Source organism: Anneissia japonica, unplaced genomic scaffold (genome assembly GCF_011630105.1).
Source record: "Anneissia japonica isolate Jap-2015-1 unplaced genomic scaffold, ASM1163010v1 scaffold4031_len268452_cov156, whole genome shotgun sequence".
Taxonomy (NCBI): Eukaryota; Metazoa; Echinodermata; class Crinoidea; order Comatulida; family Comatulidae; genus Anneissia; species Anneissia japonica.
In genome coordinates this window covers 78,264-96,814 of record NW_022716874.1, presented here as the reverse complement: position 1 = coordinate 96,814, position 18,551 = coordinate 78,264, and the positions used below count along the sequence as shown (strand labels likewise).

Here is an 18,551-nt window from a genome sequence, read left to right as displayed (position 1 = left end):
TAGTGCAAAATGATTTATGCACTTCTTTTTGGTCAAAAAATAAAGTTAGCCAGGTATGGGCAACACTATTTTTTGGCCTTAAATATATCAAATCAAATACACACTACATCAAGAGTATGTCCATGACAGAAGTTAACACTTTTGCAAAATGTATTAAATGTGTTAAAGCTGATACTTAGTAGTTCATCTTTGGCTTAAGTATGTGAAAGGAAATCATAATAAAAGTAAGAGTAATACTAGTGCGTTAAATGAAAAGCAAAAATCCACTTCAAACGTTGCTGTTATTTTTGAAAACTCTTAAATGTAATGAAAAGCAAGTATTCACTGCAAATGTGTTTGTCTATGGTTTTTTTTAAACCATCTTGACTATTGTTATGCTGCAAGTGGAAAGCAAGAATCAACTTCAATCAAAGTTATTTAGTTTTTGAAACACATCCGAATATTATTATGCTATTAGTATATGACTTATATTATTATAATGAACAAATTAGAAGAATAAAATTAATGATTATAATAATAACAACAATTAATCATAACTATTAAACCCGTATTTGAAGCATACAAACATTCAGTAAAATGTCGCATTTGATTTAATTTTTCAAAAAAAGCATACAACATAATAATATTGAAAATATTTTATATTCAATGCAGCAGTGAATTTCCCATGCACTACACTATATATAAATGTACATCATGCACTTAAAAAGGGTATTCTAAATTACATACTCATATACATCTCTTATATTGCATATAATCCCATCCCACATTACTGTATAATATATATCACATCATGTAATCATGAACTATTGCATATTTACCGTCATGCACTATTGCGTAATCATGCACTATTGCACATTCCTATGGTATTGCACATTCATACATTGCATATTTCCCAGCATGCAATTTTCGATCATGCACTATTGCATATAAATGCAAAATGTCATGCACTTTTACCATCATGCAACAATAATTATATACTTGCATCAGTGCATAAGTTTATGTCTTTGGTATATTTCATCATCACCCACAACAAACTGCATCTGATCACACCATCATTTTTTGATGCAACACTACTCTTGGAATGTCCACAATCGGACATATCAAGTCATTCAGCATAAAACAACACAACACAGTGCTATGAAGGGTCAGGCTTAGTTTCAACATCTCCACTCTCATCTTTGTCTTTCTTTTTGTCTTTTTTCTTTTTCTCTCCATCTTTCTCCTTATCTTTTTTCTTTTCTCCATCTTTTTCCTTGTCTTTCTTCTTTTCCTTCTTTTCTTTCTTCTCCTTCCCTTCCTCACCATTTTCTTTGTCATCCTTGCTCTTCTTTTTCTCTTTCTTACCCTCTCCCTCCTTATCTTTGTCTTTGTCTTTATCTTTCTTCTTTTTCTTCTTCTCTCCTCCCTCCTCTCCATCTTTTTTCGCATCATCCTTATCCCCTTCATCTTTCTTCTCGCTCTCAGACCCTTTATCTGATTTTTTCTTTTTCTTTTTATCATCTCCTTCATCACTTTTATGTTTATCTTTATCTTTATCTTTCTTATCTGGTTTCACACCTCCTTTATCCAGTTTTTCCACCTTTTTCTTAACATCTTCCAGTATGTACTGTAGATCTTGTGTTTCTTCCTTGCGCTAGTGGAGTGAAAGAAATGAGAAAAGAACAGACTATGTCCAATTATTTGTTTAAAACCTATATTGGATTAAATCCAAAAAAAAAGAGTAACACCTGTATTTATGACATCAGTGGCGTAACCACGAATCATGGGTCCAGGGGGCAGGGGAGAAAGTGTTGGGGGGCCATACATTTTACTATTTGATTACAAGTGTGAAGAAAAGTCTGTTCTAAAGGTTCTTTTAGATGTTCCAAAGTCAAGTTTAACATCTTAATTTTACTCTTGACTTTGGATCATCTAAAAGAAATCTTTAGAACACACTTATCGTTTGGGTCCAATGAATTTATTCAATAATTTAAGTGTGATGAATGTTGCAGAGGTACTCCCTCCCATGGAGTAAAATATCAACAATACCATAGCCTGTTATTTTCTAGGGTATAACTTGATTTGTATTCAATCTCTGTGAATTTTAGTAGCCATTTATTTATTATTTCACACTCTGTTTTTAATCTTTGTTTATAGTGGAGCCCAGCTGTGGTGATACCTTTGGGTCAGGAATTGATATTTTATAATAAAAGACAAACAAACAAACAAAAGAGTTGTCATTTGAGTCCATGCTGGGGTATTTGTGAGTTAAAAACTAAATTAAATTAAATTGTTTTAATTTGTAGTTTGAGGTGTCTTTTACGGGACCTTTATGTCAAAGTCTCTGTTAGAAAAGTGCTTTGTATTAGCTGAAGTGCCCTTTGGACTTGGGGACCCCCCTCCTCCGAGAGCACATAGGCATCTTAAGTCCATGTTGAAATAAACCCCAAAATATGTCCAAGTTAATAGTTTGATACATAAATTTATATATATTCATTTGACATGGCTCCAACAACATCAACCGCACTATAAAGCTGGGACATTTAACAAAAAAAAAGCATTAATATTTACAATTTCATTTCTTTAAAAAAGCAAATGTATAATGAATTTTAAGTATTTTATCAACTGATTTATAGCAAATTGTGGATCTGCAATCAACCAAATTCAATTAAAATTAATACGTACTGTTTCTCATTAACTAACACTCTGACCGCCAGGGGTTTGAAAAAACATAGTATCAGCCACCACCAGACTTTTTAGCAAATTTTAACACTTTTCCGAAGCTCGTTGAGAGTGTGTATGTGATCAGATTGGCATGTAGTGAACACTACAAGATCTACAAACATGTTAGCTTTACAATGGTACCAAATATTTTATTCTAATTACAATCTGTGACCCGTAACAGTAAAATGAAAATGACTCACTTTTGGTGGTTTACGCAATTTTGCACAACGAAGCTGAGATAATCGCGATTTCGTGAAAGTAAATCAATACCACACAACGCTAATGTAAACAAACAAATAGCGAAATACATACGGTCCAGACTGAATATAGTGTTCAAATTGTTAGTACATGTCAGTTATTACCCCATCTATCGGATTCCGTACAAAATCCTGAAACATGGAGATCTACTCCGTGTTTGGTGGTCAAGCGTTGCATCACCAAACATGGAGATCTCCGTATTTGGCGGGCAGAGTGTTAAGTATCTTGGATAAATGAAGGCAATGAGTGGGAAAATCCAAAGCGATGCACACATTATCAAATATTGTTTGACAAAAACATGTGATATGCCTAAATATAGTCATGATGATGTCATATCATGACCATATATAGGCACACCATGACTATATATGGGAATAAAATTGTAATTTCAACTATACCTGTTTCTCCTCTTTCTCTATCTTGCGTGATAGATGAAGTTTTACAGTGTTAACAGTACCGTCTACTTTCGATATCTCTTCTTTCATCTGAAATAACAATATTGTATTATTAAAATATTCATACAAATTATTCAAAATGTTATTTTTATTCATTTTTAGGCAGTACAAATCACAGAATCAACAAAGTAAGAATATCTTTTATGAAGTTAAGACAGGTGTGTAGGAGTTCATCTAAATACTCTTTCTGAACCAAAATTAGAATTAGAAAGAAACAGATTGGACACATTCTAGTTCAAGTGCCTTTAGAAGGATTATGAAAATCGGATGGCCATATATTGTATCCAACGATGACATTCTCACCGGAAGCGAATTAAAACGAATCAGTGTGGTAGTACAGGAAGTAGATACAAATGGATTGGACATGCTTTAAGGATTACTTATAATAGCCACTACATGACGTGGGCTCAAAGGAAAAAGAAGAGTAGGACGCCCCCCAAGACGACAAGGAGACGAACCATAGAGAAGGAGAGAGAAGTGCTGGGATGGAGAAGTTGGATGGAAGTCAAGATGATAGTCTGAGACAAAGTACGCTAGAAAGATGATATTTCTGCCTTTTTAAACATATACATACATTACATGCAAAGATTTTATTCCGACACGTCTACACCACAGAAAAAAAATACAAACATCATGCAAAAACTAAGGTTAAAAACTACATAAAAACACCTATTCACATTATTAAGTACATACAGTTTGCCAATATAGATGTGACATAACATTATTATGTCCATAAATACACAAATCAAAGTTATGTCACATAAATTCTTTAAGAGTGTGGACAGCGGTTAAAGATTCTCTATCTGAGTTTTAACTGCTACTGCCAACAACTTGAATTGTAATTCATATTAAATGTGATACCACGACTTTTTGGCCCAGAAAAATACTGGTACATTTAATTGGTCTTTGTGTAGGGGTGAGCTTTAATACCCAATGAACTACAACATTAAATCTTTGTTTTATGTTTATTAAGGTCAACAAAGAAAAACAGTTGTACGGTACTATAGCAGCCCAGTGTAGCCAAATGCATCACATTTGAAAGTCCTTATCCAAGAAGACTTGGTTCTACCAATCAAATTCTTGGATGAGGCCAGGCTTGAACCTGCACCGATGTTAAGGCTATAGTTAGCGGCACTCCTGCCTTATTGCTTGGAAACTCGACTTGTACAAATATTTACCTATTTTATCATTAGCTACTACTTGTAATTTATGAACTTTTAGGTTAGTATGAAATAAAAGTATAACTTTTGTATATATAATGTTGACATTGAATATATTTTTTGAAAAATAAAAGACTTTTAAATACACTCAATAATATAATGTGCTACAAACCTCCATAAACTTTCCACGATACTGATTATGCAAGTGGAGGAGGAAAAAAAGAAATTATAAGAAATCTCGAAATTATTGTCATAAAAAAATCCCATAAAGATAAATCCATATATAATATTTCATTATTATGAGAAATTGTGGAAAAGACAAGCCAAACCAGTCACTCGTCGCAAAATCGTGTTTCAGACAAAATGGCCAAAACATGTTTAAAAATAAATTTTATTGCAATAAACAAGCTTTATATATCTGTACATCATGCTGCTGTTATTTTCCCCATTTTCAAAGTTAAAACAAAAATTTTTTTTAGGATTTGATGATAGTATTTGCACGAGAAATGCCCAAAATCATAAACTTTGAAGGCTGATCCCTCATATATTGTTCTTTAAACAGCTGTAAGTTTAAACACTTGCAACTTCATAAGGAAATGTCGGATTTGAATGATTTTTTACCACTGTATAGCTCTTATGTTATTCTTTAACCCAGTATAATTGATTTTTGCGACGAATGAATGGTTTGGCTTGTCTTTGCTACAATTTCATTTTGTTGTAAATTGCATTACGAATTAAACCCAGAATTTATGGAATGTAAAGCTATAAGGCACTTTAAATGGAGTTGTCACCTACTTATACCAGAATTAATAGAGATATTTTCTCACAACCAAAACAGCTTCAATCCCTAACATCATATTGCTACATAAAGCACCCGGTATGCAGGGATTTGCATCTCTTTAAAAAGTATCTAAAATTGCTGATTGGCAATTCTTGGCTCATGTGTAAAATAAAATATTAAATATTAAAAATACAATTTGTCACAATTCCTCTAGAATAAAAACAAATTAAATTAAAAAAATGCCAAGTAGAGAATAATTTCAAATCATGAGAGTAAGCATAGTTAATATGTATCAGTGTTTGTCTAATAATCTGTCTTGACAATAAAATTGTATGTGACAAAAACATGGGACATGCCTAAATATGGTCAAGATGACATCACATCATGACCATATATAGGCACATCATTACTATATATGGGCATACAACAGTATTTTGTCAAATAAAATTTGCTGGTCTGAAAAGGGTTTATAAGTTTTGTAAGGGTCAAACCTCTCCTTGTGAGAGTGTTTCTCTGTTATAAATGAGTGAGCCAATTAAATTCTGTCATATGTAGGGTGATGAGCACATTTCTAAGTGATTAACATGTAATTTTAAGCAAGTTGTCTAAATTCTCTTTGAAACTATCAACAAAAAAAGGACGATAAACTCACTTTGTTAACCTCCGTCTCAAGGTAGGACATCTTATCCAAGGTTCCTTGGTCTACTTTGCCTCCACCTTTCCCGGCAGCCATCTTTTCCTTCTGAGAGATTGGAATAGCCGGCATTGGTGTCGTTGCCCCTCCAGCACTCATTACGGCTGCCTTGGCCGCAGTCATGTCTGTCTGTATCTGCTTGTACTTGGCATCCAGGTCAGCCCGCACCATTTGAACGTCACGTATCCTGCAACGATGATGAATAGTTTCCCGTTAAACTTTTTATTATTTAATTATTTATTTTACTCCATTTTAAAATTTTCAATACTTACTACTTAATATATTTGGGAGAAGCACATCTCTAAGACGACAGTGGTTTCGCTTTTGCTGCTCCCTAGCTTATCTATATTCTATATGTTTGTCTAATTTTTTTTGTATTTGTAATTTTTTTTTTTTTTGCCGGAATGAGTAAATCATTTAAATCTGACATTTGATTATGAAGTTACAGAGTTTAAATATACAGCTGTTTAAAGAACAATATTTGAGAAATCAATCTTCAAAGTTTATGACTTTGAAAATTTCCCAGGCAGAAACCATCACAAAATCATTAAAAATTGTTGTTTCACCAAGCTATTTACCACCACTCCATATGAACAATTTTGTGATGCATAGTATGGGGTACGTGGGCTCCGGCCTAAGGATTTGAGGGCGGTAAAATAGAAGCAGTAGAGTATATATATTGGCTCTAACGGCCGCTCATACAGAAAAGATTTATTAATCAATCAGCCAGGTGTTTCTAGACTTCAATCAGATTTATCAATCAGTCGGGTTTCTAGAGCTCCTCATCGGAGCTAAAAATCAGTGTTTTCAATCATTCTAAAATCTATACTTTAATAATTGGTATACTATACCCTGAGGGAAAATTTTGCATTTTATTGTCTTTTTACCTTTCTTTCTGTTCATTCTCCACCAATCGATTCATGTCTTCTTGCATTGATTCATTTGCTTTATTCATCCTTTCAATCTTTTGACAAAAATAAGATGTGAAAGACATGAATATTCATATACTAATTGTGGCAAAGACAAGCCAAACCAGTCACTCGTCACAAAAATGGATTTTTAATTATTAATACAGGATTAAACAGTAAAATAAGAGCTATAAAATGGTAGAAGAATCATTAAAATCCGACATTTTGTTATGAAGTTACAGGAATTTAAACATACAGCTGTTTAAAGAACAATATTTGAGAAATCAGCCTGTTTCAGGCATTTCCCAGGCAGAAACCATCACCAAATTGTTAAAAATTGTTGTTTTAACATTAAAACTGGGGAAAATAAAAGCATAGCATGATGTATATTGATATATAAACGTTAGTTTAGTGAAATAAAATAGATTTTAAAAATTTTGACACCCCAGCATGTTTTGGTCATTATCTCTGTTTGGCTTGTGTTTGCCACAATTGTAGATTTGGAAATGGATAAATTGTACTATCATAAATGAAATAACATTGGAAAATGTTTAATTGTAAATTATTCACTTTTGTGAAGACACCTTGGATAGTAATTCTGTGTATAGTACATAAAAGTATAATTTAATATTAATAATTATTAATAAATAACATCACTAAAATAACAAGGACAACAGTATTAACTCCATAAACAAATAATTATTAATTTTTCTAATTTTGAGCATTTTTTTTTTAGCCTTTTCATGTCTAAATCCCCCACACAATATAGGAGGTTGGAGCGGCTCACCTCTGGTTCGAGGTCATCCATTTTTTCTTTGATTTGTTTAAGTTTACGGTCAGCTCCAGCCTTCCAGTCTTCAATCTCTTCAATCATTGTCTGATGTTTTCTCAGAGACTTCTTAGCTTCCTGTAAATATAAAGAAAATCACAGGCTAACAAATGGACCTTTGTGGAGTAACTGCGCCATTGATCATTTTTTTGGAATTGGTACATATGACTACGTTCAGACTCGGAGATAAGCGCGGCTCAAGGTTAAGCCTGGCTTAACTCTGCCGGCTGTTCGGACTAACTGGATTAGCCTGAAGTTAGATTTGCATATTCAGGAACCAGAACAAGGAAGTTATTTTCAAAACATCGCGCGCCAGTCGTACGTTCAGTCACAGCAGACGTAATTGAATGCTGATTGGTTAATTTTTTATCCAAGGTCAAAGCGTGACCCCCCACACAACGATTAAAGCCTGGCACAGAAAAGCCTAGTTACTATAGGAACAACTAATACCCGGCTTCAGATAAGCCACCTAGTTCAAACTGGAGGGTGCATAAACTGATGAGTTTAGCCAGGTTTATCCACCTTAGTCGGAACTAGGCTAAATTAGTATTTGATTATTATTCTTATTATTACTGTTTATTATACTAAACTTGTATATAGAGAAACACAATATGAATTAAGCTGCCAGTATCGGTACTCTGCAATATTCATCTTTAAAATAAGGCGTATTACACCCATCCCCACCCCCTTAGAAGGTCGTGATCGGTCACATATTATTTTATATGAATGATGACAACGACAATGAAACTACTACGATGAAATTTCAATATCGAAAACAGAGTCTGTCGTTCTAAATGAACTTAAAATAAATTTGATGGATGGATTTATTCAGTGGTAAGGATAACCCATGAAAGTCTAAAGAATACTTATTTCCAATGGGGTCCTTATGGGGTCCTTCTGGTGGTGATTGGCAAGTACCCCGGGAGACAATCCACTACTCTTTTCCGAATAGTGTACTGCGTTCTTCAATATGCACACAGGACATAATGCACACAGGACCAACAGCTTAAAAACGTCTCTGATGATGTAACTAATTTTTTAACAAATGTTAAAATCATGTTGCTTAATTACTGAAAGGCAAGTAATAATTGAGTCAGCCTATATCTGAGGTACAAAAAGTTGGATATATTTAAAAGTATAGTAGCTTACCTCTTTAGAATCATCATCCATGACCTTGGCCAGAACCTGGAAAATTTAAAGGTCAACCAACAATAAAATCATTAAACCGATCAATAAAATTTGTTTATGTATTTAACTTACAACACTTAAATTTTAAATCAGGAAGATTTTGCAAGCTTACGAAAACGATAACGAATATAGTTAAGTCATCAAATTTTTTTTAGTAAATCCATCTCCTACATTAGCATATATGAATCAACGATCATATTATTCAGCTTGTAAATATATAAATATTTCAGGCACAAATGACGATAAATAATTGTGGAACCTTCATACAAAAAGTATGAACAAAGGTTTGAACAAAGAGTATACATTAACATAGTTTAGTAGCAGTCATTAAGTAATAAACATTTTAAAGAGTGAAAAAAGTCAAATAAATAACTAGTTTAAAGAATGGTACTGATTCTAAGATTTTTATTATGTTTATGAAAGTGACTCAACACTGAAGTAAAATTACTATTTGTCAATGGATTTAAAGCCCTATCTAGACAAATTTTATTTAAAAAAAATAAGTGACATGACCATATATAGGGCTTGTAATGAGTAAGTCAAATAAATAACTAATTAAAATAAATGGTGCTGATTTTAGATTTTTGTTATGTTAGAACTATTAGTAATTATCATAAGAATCTGGCAGTATTGTATGCTTTAGTACAGAGAAGCTGTAATACTTTTACTCATAACTTTGGCAAAAGTAAGTCAATTCCAGTCAATGACCAATCAATTTAAAGCTAAAAATGTGCAGGATTGCATCCAGGATTTTTTTTTGGGTGGGTCGTGATCATAATTTTTTGCACCTTTTCACAATGAAATAACACAGCATGATGTGATTAAAATTTCAATACAATTTATGTTTTTTTTATAAATTACTGGAATTGAGATATATTACGTCATGCAATTGACAAGGTCTCATTGCTGGTACCTCATCAATGCTTTTTCATTTATGTCATTGTGAAAACCCAGAAAAAAAATGTCTTTTGGAAACAAGTGTGGACCTTTGACAATTTTTGGTCGTACAACTTTCCCGACCCCCACTTACATACACCCATGATGTGGAGAATAAGAATATACTAAAAAGTAAATTTTCATTGTTTTTGTCAGTGTATGATGCTGGTTTTTAGATGGCCGTCTTATATAAGCATACAACTATCAATTTTTTCAAATAAAATTTGATAGCATATACAAAACTTTGTGATTATCCAATGTACATGTCCAAAATATACTTCTTTTGCAGCCTTTACTGTCTTTAACCTGGAAAGGCATGTAACTCACCTTGGCAATTTGGGCTTCAGAATGTTCATCTTGTAAATTTATTTTACTTTGTAGAGCATTAACCTTTGCATCCAGGTCAGCCACGCCCCTTGTATCAGCTCCCTTATATTCCTCAAGCATCATCTTAAGTTTGTCTTGATACTGTCATAGAAAACAAGAAAGTGATTGACCAATGGCACGAATCAATGTTACAAAGACAGCCAATCAGAGAGTATGATTTCAATTAAGAAGCATTTACCTGTTTGAAAAATAAATGATGATAAGGACAGCACTTAAAACACAAGTAACAAACATTTAATAAACTCTTTTATCCAAACTTTTACAGGTGGAGGAGAGATCAAAACTAGAGCCCCTAGCTTAAAAGCGAGACATTGTTTACACCTTGTTTCACAAACTTATTTTTTTTTAAATCGTCAGAGGAGGGCAAAGACATTCTTTTTTAATTGTTTTTTTATTTAGCAAATAGATTTGCCAAAAACATCCAGACGAAGGAGTAAATAAAAATAAAATTTTATTCATAAAACAGTGTAGTAAAGAATGGTATATGCTTTAAATTTTATTAATTGGGAAGAAATATACATATTTTATTTTTGAGGTTTCAAGGCATTCTGAAATTTCCATTTTTTCGTGGCGACGGTTATGCTAATTGTCCAAAAATAAAATTTTTTTGTTATTAAAAAACATCATAATTGGCGGGCAGTGATTTCGCTAAACAAGGTATAAAAAAATGATCGCGGTCAACTTTTTTTGATACAATTTGATGATATGTGATATGACATCATCGTACCCATATATGGGCACATGGTACCCATATATGGGCACATGGTATCCATATATGGGCACATGGTACCCATATATGGGCACATGGTATCCATATATGGGCACATGGTACCCATATATGGTAACATCACATTTTTTTGTCACATAAAATTTGATAGTGTATAGACACAGCTTCATAGGTGCCCATCTCTTTTTCCTGTGTAAATGCTGTTTAGGGGTATGGCACTCATATCGCACATTGAGCTTCCTAGCATGTACAGTCTTCTTCAGGAGACCAAATAGGAATTAGTCCACTGCGTGGATGGAAGATTTGAGTGTATTCAATTTGTGATCATCTGTAGAGCAGGGGTCCCAAGTTGTGAAAGTCGAATTCCGGGAGAATTTGTTGTGCGGGACAGGCAGAGGTTTGCGACACGTGTAAATAGCTAAACGCATGTACAAGGACACATGTTTAGTTCTGATAAAAAAAAACCATTATCCATGCTCGGCTAAAGATAATTAACAAATAATTTCAGTATCATCACACAAGATTCTAATATATTGGATCTGTTGTTTAATGATTAATTTCACAAAAGTAATGATGGTAGTCATAAAATCGACTCGGGTACTATGGAAAACACTGCCTAAGAATACAAATATCAGTAGATGCAATCTGACCAAAGGTGTGATTAGAAGCTATATATATTCAGACCAATCACAGCAGAGAATTCTATGTCAATCATAAAGCAATACTCACATCATTAGTTGCTGTCATGACCTGTTCATTGATTCCTCCAATAGCCTGCTGCAATGTTGATATAGCGACGCCCAGTTTTTCCTGTACGTCCTCAATCTTGGTCTCAATCTGTTTATCCTGGTTTTGTCTGGAAAAATACATGAAATGTAACAATGGGCTTATTCGACTGGTTCATTTTGTTGAAAACGATTTTTTGTTGCGTATTATAGGCCTATTCATTCGTAAGATAGACTTTGTTGACAACAGAAAAACATAAACCAGAGTGCATTCATTTGTTCATGTTTCCAAAACAAACATGGCTGATTGGACAGTTTAGCAACAACATCTGCGTTAATATAATTTAGATTAAATTTCAGAAAATAATAATTATAATATTTACACACATCAAAAAAAAAATTATTGTAGGCTAACAGAAGAAAAAAAATATTTGTATAAACGATAAAACCCAACTACCACAAGTCAAAGCGACCTTGATTACGCAAGCATGTATCACGGTAACTGCGCAGCCATTTTGTTTTGTGAAGTATACCACTTTTGTATATACCAGTTTTCCATTCGTCTGGTCGTCTTCGTTACGTAGGATTTTACCATTGCGCAGGTAGGTGTGGTTTAACGAAGGACGACCAGTCGAATCCAATCCAATCCGATCGGAACATTTGTGAAGCGCCTTTCTTTGCAGATATGAAACGCTGCACCCCACATATTTAGGCACCTCACAACCCACAAGCAGCAGTGATCATTGCCTAACCCAAGCACAGAACAAGTAAACAAATCAAAAGAAGCAGTGGCACAGTTTGGAATCATAAATAAATAATGCAACAATAAATAAATACGGCCATTGCTTTATTAAAGCAATGGCAAATATCCAGGCCTACCAAGTCTCACATACCGTGCATGAGAATCACAATTTTGAAGCCTCTCTCAAGCTCTTGCAAAAATCTCGTGCATAAAAATGTAATATTTCCAACAAAAAAAAAATTGCAGGCACATAGCTTTCCCATTTAACATACATCAAACTTCCCTTTCTAATTTACCTAAACATCGTTCTTACATAATAATTTCTATCTGACTAGCTGGGAGTATGTCGCTGCTTTATCAAGCTCTGTTAAATTAATGGTGTGCGTGGCAAGCTCGACAACAATTGAAAATGGATTATTTTCAAAAAAAAATTTTCCTTTCAAATCTGACAACTTCACATAACTTTAAAATGTTGTTAATATGTAGTTGATCTTTATACAACATCAGAGGTGTTCTCCATACCAAAATTAATCTTACTGATTATGAAATACCTTATAATATAATAATATATACCTAATAATGGGAAAATACCATTAAAGTAATACTGTATAGATTTAATCTACCTCATAGCACAGTTAGTAATGCAACCAAGCAGTTATTGTAGAAAATTTTTTTAATAAATAAATGAAGAATAAAAAAAATAAAAATATACTTTTTTATCTTTGTCACTGATGAATGTTTTACTTTATACAAAGATTAATTACCGTAGACATTAGGTACACAAAAAAGTTGTTATCACTTCCTACCTTGACTTGATTTCAGCTTTCATAACCTGTTCCAGTTGTTTCTTTGTTTCCGCCTGCATCTTTTCCAATCTTTCCATTGTGTCGCCCACTTTTGTCAGTCCCCCAGCATTCTTATGGCGATCAAGCTGTGGAGAAACAATGAATGAACAAATAAGCACATAGACATTTGTCAACACCTTTGATTTATATTGCAGCCATAGAGAAATATACCGAAACTGAAGCAGGCATTACAGTGATGGTGCCAGGACCTGCCTGACGGAGTGGCGGGGGGGGGGGGGGTGCTAGTGGAGCGAATCGAGTCTTACTTGGCTAGGGCCAGGGGGCCGCCTAGGGCCCCCGGTGGGGGTCAAGGAGGCGAAGCCCCCTGGAAGCCACAGATATTTAACAAATTATGGAGAATTTTTATTATTTTGATAGGCATCGAGTTACTATAATATGACTTCATAGGCTATGTTTTCTAATGTCCAAATCAGCTTCCAAAACCAAAACATTTTGAATAAAACAAGAAACAAAGCGTATGCAATGTAACCATCTAATTTACTTTCAAATCCTCATTCTTGAAAGTGAAATTCTACATTTTGGAGGGGGTATAGTCCCCAGCCCCCTATGGCGCCACCACTGAGGCATTAGCATCACTTGGCCTTGTGTAATACTGTGAAAGCCTTTGGCAACAGCAAGCTATGAATCTGAAGTAAGCTGAATCCAATCAAATTAACAGTGCTTTATCTCTTTTTTATATTTTCTTAAAATTATTAAAGGGAAAATATAACACAATGATATTTGTCAAAATCTTTTAAAAGGAATATTTAAGTTGGATGTTCCAAGAATAGTAGAGCTACGTAAACCAATCTGCATCATCAGTTGTCTTGGAGAAAAAAAGAGGCGCAGATGCGATATGATGGTGAGCTAAAGGTATAAGCATGTATGGCAAAAAGATGAGATTACAATGACTGTCATGAAAAATGTTCCAAGATGTTGATTAAAAGCATTCTATTTACATACACCATAAACATTTTGAAAACGTAAGATATAAACATTTATTACACTAATGCTCTTACAGGTATATAGTTAGAATATTTTTTTCTGGATTCTGGATTCCCAGTCAATGTGGGGACATTGTTATTCTTTGGGATCCAGATAACAAACACTTAAATTACAAATACAAAATTAAATGAAAGCATGAGAGAAGCAATAGTTTAAATATTCAATAACCTCGCATCAAGAAGTTATAGTATAGAAACTTCTTACTCACATACATCATAATAATAGCAACATTTTGACAATGATTTCGAAAAAATGCACATTAAAAACTATGATCACCCTTCTGTTTTTTCATATCTGTTGTAGGTTAACTATGTTTGAAATTTGGTAAATGCTGTGAAATTCACAAAGGGGGTTCAAATTGAAGCTGCATATAGAAAGAGAGAGACCCTACAGTCGAAATTCCTGTGGTATGGTCTATCATGGATGCTTCATACATTAAGGAATGGAGCTTGTTAAAAACATTAAAATTTGATATTTTTCATTGTTAAATTCATTTATTTATCAGTATCTTTCTTTAGCTTTAGGTTCAAGGACCAAGGATGTGTCAAATAGTGAACTTTATCCCACTTCAAAGTGGCAATCCCTTCACAAGACGAACATACAAGATGCTTTACATACACTGTCTTATCATGAGGCTTAAAGAGTGGGGTTGTTTTGGTAGTGAGAAACAATTCTGGTAAAATGACAGGAATTGATCCCAGGACCTCTGGTTTTAGAAGGCAAGCACCTTAACCACCAAGCTATTCAAAAATACATTACTTCAAATTTAATCTATTAGGCAGTATGTATGTAGACATGCTCAGAAACACAGAAATGGCTTTCAAGATTTTTATGTGTAAATGTACATTTCACAAAATTTGAAACGCAAATTGCACATTGAAAGCAAAAGTATGCAATATAACAGGAAGCTGGGGGGTCACGCATCCCCCATTTGCTTGCCTCGGATGTTCTCCTGCTAATTGACTGCTTTCGTTGCATTGCCCGCTGTGTTCTCTGTTAATTTTAGTTCAAGGAGAAAAAATATAGTGAAATTTTCAATTTCAAAGATGAAATCATAATAATTATACAAATGATAAAAACAATATTTTTTAGCTAAAAATTATTAAAATCAAGCATCACATGACCAAAAATACAAAAAAATAAGCTATAATAAAAAATGATTGCCATGGAGAAAGTTGTACAGCATTTCATTTTCACATTCAATGCAGGTAATATTTACTGTATGTCATAAAACATTTTGAGAAAGAATGAATTATTGAAAGAAATCTTTAAAAGATATTCCACACACTGTCAGCTGAGAGCTAGGTTGTATCAGATTCAGTTAACTATATTACAATACAAAACGCTTACATTGTTTAATACCTGAATGAAACACGTCAGTTAAACCCTGAAAACACAGGTATATTTGGAGATGACAGTTGACCCGTATAAGCCGCTTAAAGCAAAATGAAGCTACTGTATGCATACCCAGTGATATATTTAGGGGAAGGGAACCCTCCCCCAAAAAAAGCTAGCATCCCAGTACATACCACATCATCTTGTCTAAATGGAAAACAATGTATCATAATATTATCAACAAATTCCCTGTTTGAGCACCCTACCCTGTTTTCACATTTACACCCTGTTTACCCTTAACCATTATCTGGACTTCTCACACCTAGACTTCTCTTGGCAGGAATATAGACATACTGCAATAGCATATAGCAATAAGCATTTGTCTTATAACACTGCTGTTATAGTGCTATTTCCCTTGTTTATTGTTCTCAAATCTTTACTTTACAAATTAAAGCATACACTTGATAACGAAATGAAATCCATTTGGGCATTACTCTGTTGTGTGTACCATCCAAATTTCCTTTTCTGATATTAATTCTAGTATTACTAATTTATAGAAACACTTTTATGAGACATACTTTTAGAGATTTCCTTTGGTACAGATAGATCTCTCACCAGCCTTGGTGGCACAAGTAACATGAATGGCAACGATACAAGCAATACATTATAGAAATGCAGTGCTCAAAAAATAAACTCTCCTTTAGATAAGCAAAATTTAACCAAGAAAAAAAAAGCATCGTAAATTGCAGACTGCACAGAATAGCGCCAACTGGCACAAGTAAAATATCTTGCCTCATCTTCAGAATCAGATAACATTCGTTGTCTCTTCACAGACCTTTCCAAATTTTCAACCTTGTTCGACATTTCACTTAGTTGTGTTTTCAGCATTTTTGTTGATACTTTCTTTTAGTTTCAAGAAAATCAAAGTTAATTCAAATTTAATTGCGTTGTACTGGTTGCTGCTAATGTTTGTTAATAGTATATGACTCCATGTTTTGTTGTTTTTGTTTTTGTTTCAATTGATGAAGTAAAAAGAAATAATGTCATATATTATAATAAATGTCTATTATTCCATTAAAAAAGAAAACACAAAGAGCATAAACTTCAATGCAAGATAATGCATCATTAAATACAGAACATGTATTTTTACATGGAATACTGAAAAATTTCTTCACAGCATAAGCTTCAATTAATAATTTACGTGTAAAGCATAAATCTTAAAGCTCCTAAATCCCAGCTAAAAAAGAAATTAATAGAACGATTTTATTAAAAAACAGGGGCCTGCCTTCCTAGTTTCCTACAAGTCACAGGAAGTTCCCGCAAAATGGGACGGTCTCCCTCACTCCAACAAGCGAGCAAAAATCTCCTGGAAACTAAAGCCACTCTCAGAAATGCAAGATATTATAGGCCTATGAATTGTTACGACGTGCAACAAAGTAAAAATTATATGTGTTAAGAAAGAACACTCATTTAGCCAGATTTCTCAGAAGAGGCTTCCCTAATCCTAACCTGGGAACCTTGGAATAAGGTTCATGTTTATCAAATTATTGCTGTACATTACATACAAAATAGTTGTAGTGATGCCTTGTGATAAGTGATACTTAATCTCTTCCTGATTATTCTGACATTCTTCTCAAATCTAGTTTACAAACTAAAGCATGTGATAAATGGAATGAAATCCCTACAAACATATTAAAATAAATTCAAGAAAATACCTAAAAAGAAATCTTTCGGAAAATAAATTTCACTATTTTAAAGCACTGAAATTTGGTAAACGACACAGAAAAATAACATTCATCAGCAAAAGTTTAAAATATCAGAATCAGATGACCTTCTTCATTTTATTAACATTATTTCCAACCTTGTCTGACATTTCCCTTATTCATATTTCAGCATTTTTGGTGAATGTTGTTTCACCCATCTTGAATTTTACCCTATATTGTGCATCATTCCATTTTGGCATTATTGGGTTTTGGTGGGAACATCCAAATTTTATTTTCTTTAAATTTTAATTTCTAATATTAATTTATAGATACATTTTTATGAGACATATATTTGGAGATTTCCTATTGTACCTAAGAGTTCTCTCAGCAGGCTTAATGATGACGCATACTGTAATAACATGAATGGCAACGATACAATCAATAATTATAGAAATGCAGTGCTCAAAATATATACTCTCCTTCAGAAAGCAATATTTAACCAAGAAAAAAAAGCATCGTAAATTGCAGACTGCACAGAATAGCGCCAACTGGCACAAGTAAAATATCTTGCCTCATCTTCAGAATCAGAAAACATTCTTTGTCTCTTCACGGACATTTCCAAATTTTCAACCTTGTCCGACATTTCCCTTAGTCGTGTTTTCAGCATTTTTGTTGAATGTGTCTTTTAGTTTCAAGAAAATCAAAGTTAAAAGTAAAACTAAATTCTACTGTACTGGTTGCTTCAAATGTAATATTATGACTCCATATTTTTTTGCTAGGCAATATAAATCAATTCAGCTTTTTTGTTCCTTTCAAAACAAACCATTTCTCTACTAACATAATGTAGTAAGTACTAGATCAATTATACTTTAAAAATGACAAAATAAAAAGAATATAAAAAGAAATGTTATATAAATTATAAAAGATTTGTGAGAATGAAAAATGAAAATGCAAAGAGCATAAGCTTCAATGAAAAATAATGTATCATTAAACATACAGTAGAACATATATTTTTACATGGAATACTGAAAGATACTTAACAGCATAAGCTTAAAAGCATAAATATGATATATATATATATATATATATTATATATATCATATTTCTCACCATGTGTATAAGAGACAGATATATATGTATATATATGATATATATAATATATATATATAT

General features: G+C 33.1%; 1 protein-coding gene across 4 annotated transcripts in view; it reads right to left on the bottom strand.

The window, feature by feature from the left end:
* Positions 1–132: 132 nt before the first annotated feature.
* LOC117110011 (golgin subfamily A member 6-like protein 22) overlaps positions 133–18,551 on the bottom strand; it is a 54,970-nt gene continuing 36,551 nt past the window's right edge. For 3 of the 4 annotated variants that reach the window (XM_033252553.1, XM_033252554.1, XM_033252555.1), the window contains 11 exons: positions 15,283–15,336; positions 13,300–13,424; positions 11,756–11,882; positions 10,240–10,380; positions 8,938–8,973; positions 7,747–7,866; positions 6,939–7,015; positions 6,010–6,238; positions 4,749–4,769; positions 3,360–3,446; positions 133–1,633 (listed from right to left, as the gene is read on the bottom strand). In XM_033252553.1, coding sequence (XP_033108444.1) covers positions 1,136–1,633; positions 3,360–3,446; positions 4,749–4,769; positions 6,010–6,238; positions 6,939–7,015; positions 7,747–7,866; positions 8,938–8,973; positions 10,240–10,380; positions 11,756–11,882; positions 13,300–13,424; positions 15,283–15,336 — 1,515 coding nt within the window. In that variant the 3' untranslated portion in view covers positions 133–1,135. The remainder of the gene's footprint in view (positions 1,634–3,359; positions 3,447–4,748; positions 4,770–6,009; positions 6,239–6,938; positions 7,016–7,746; positions 7,867–8,937; positions 8,974–10,239; positions 10,381–11,755; positions 11,883–13,299; positions 13,425–15,282; positions 15,337–18,551) is intronic. The other variant, XM_033252556.1, reaches the window with a different exon arrangement.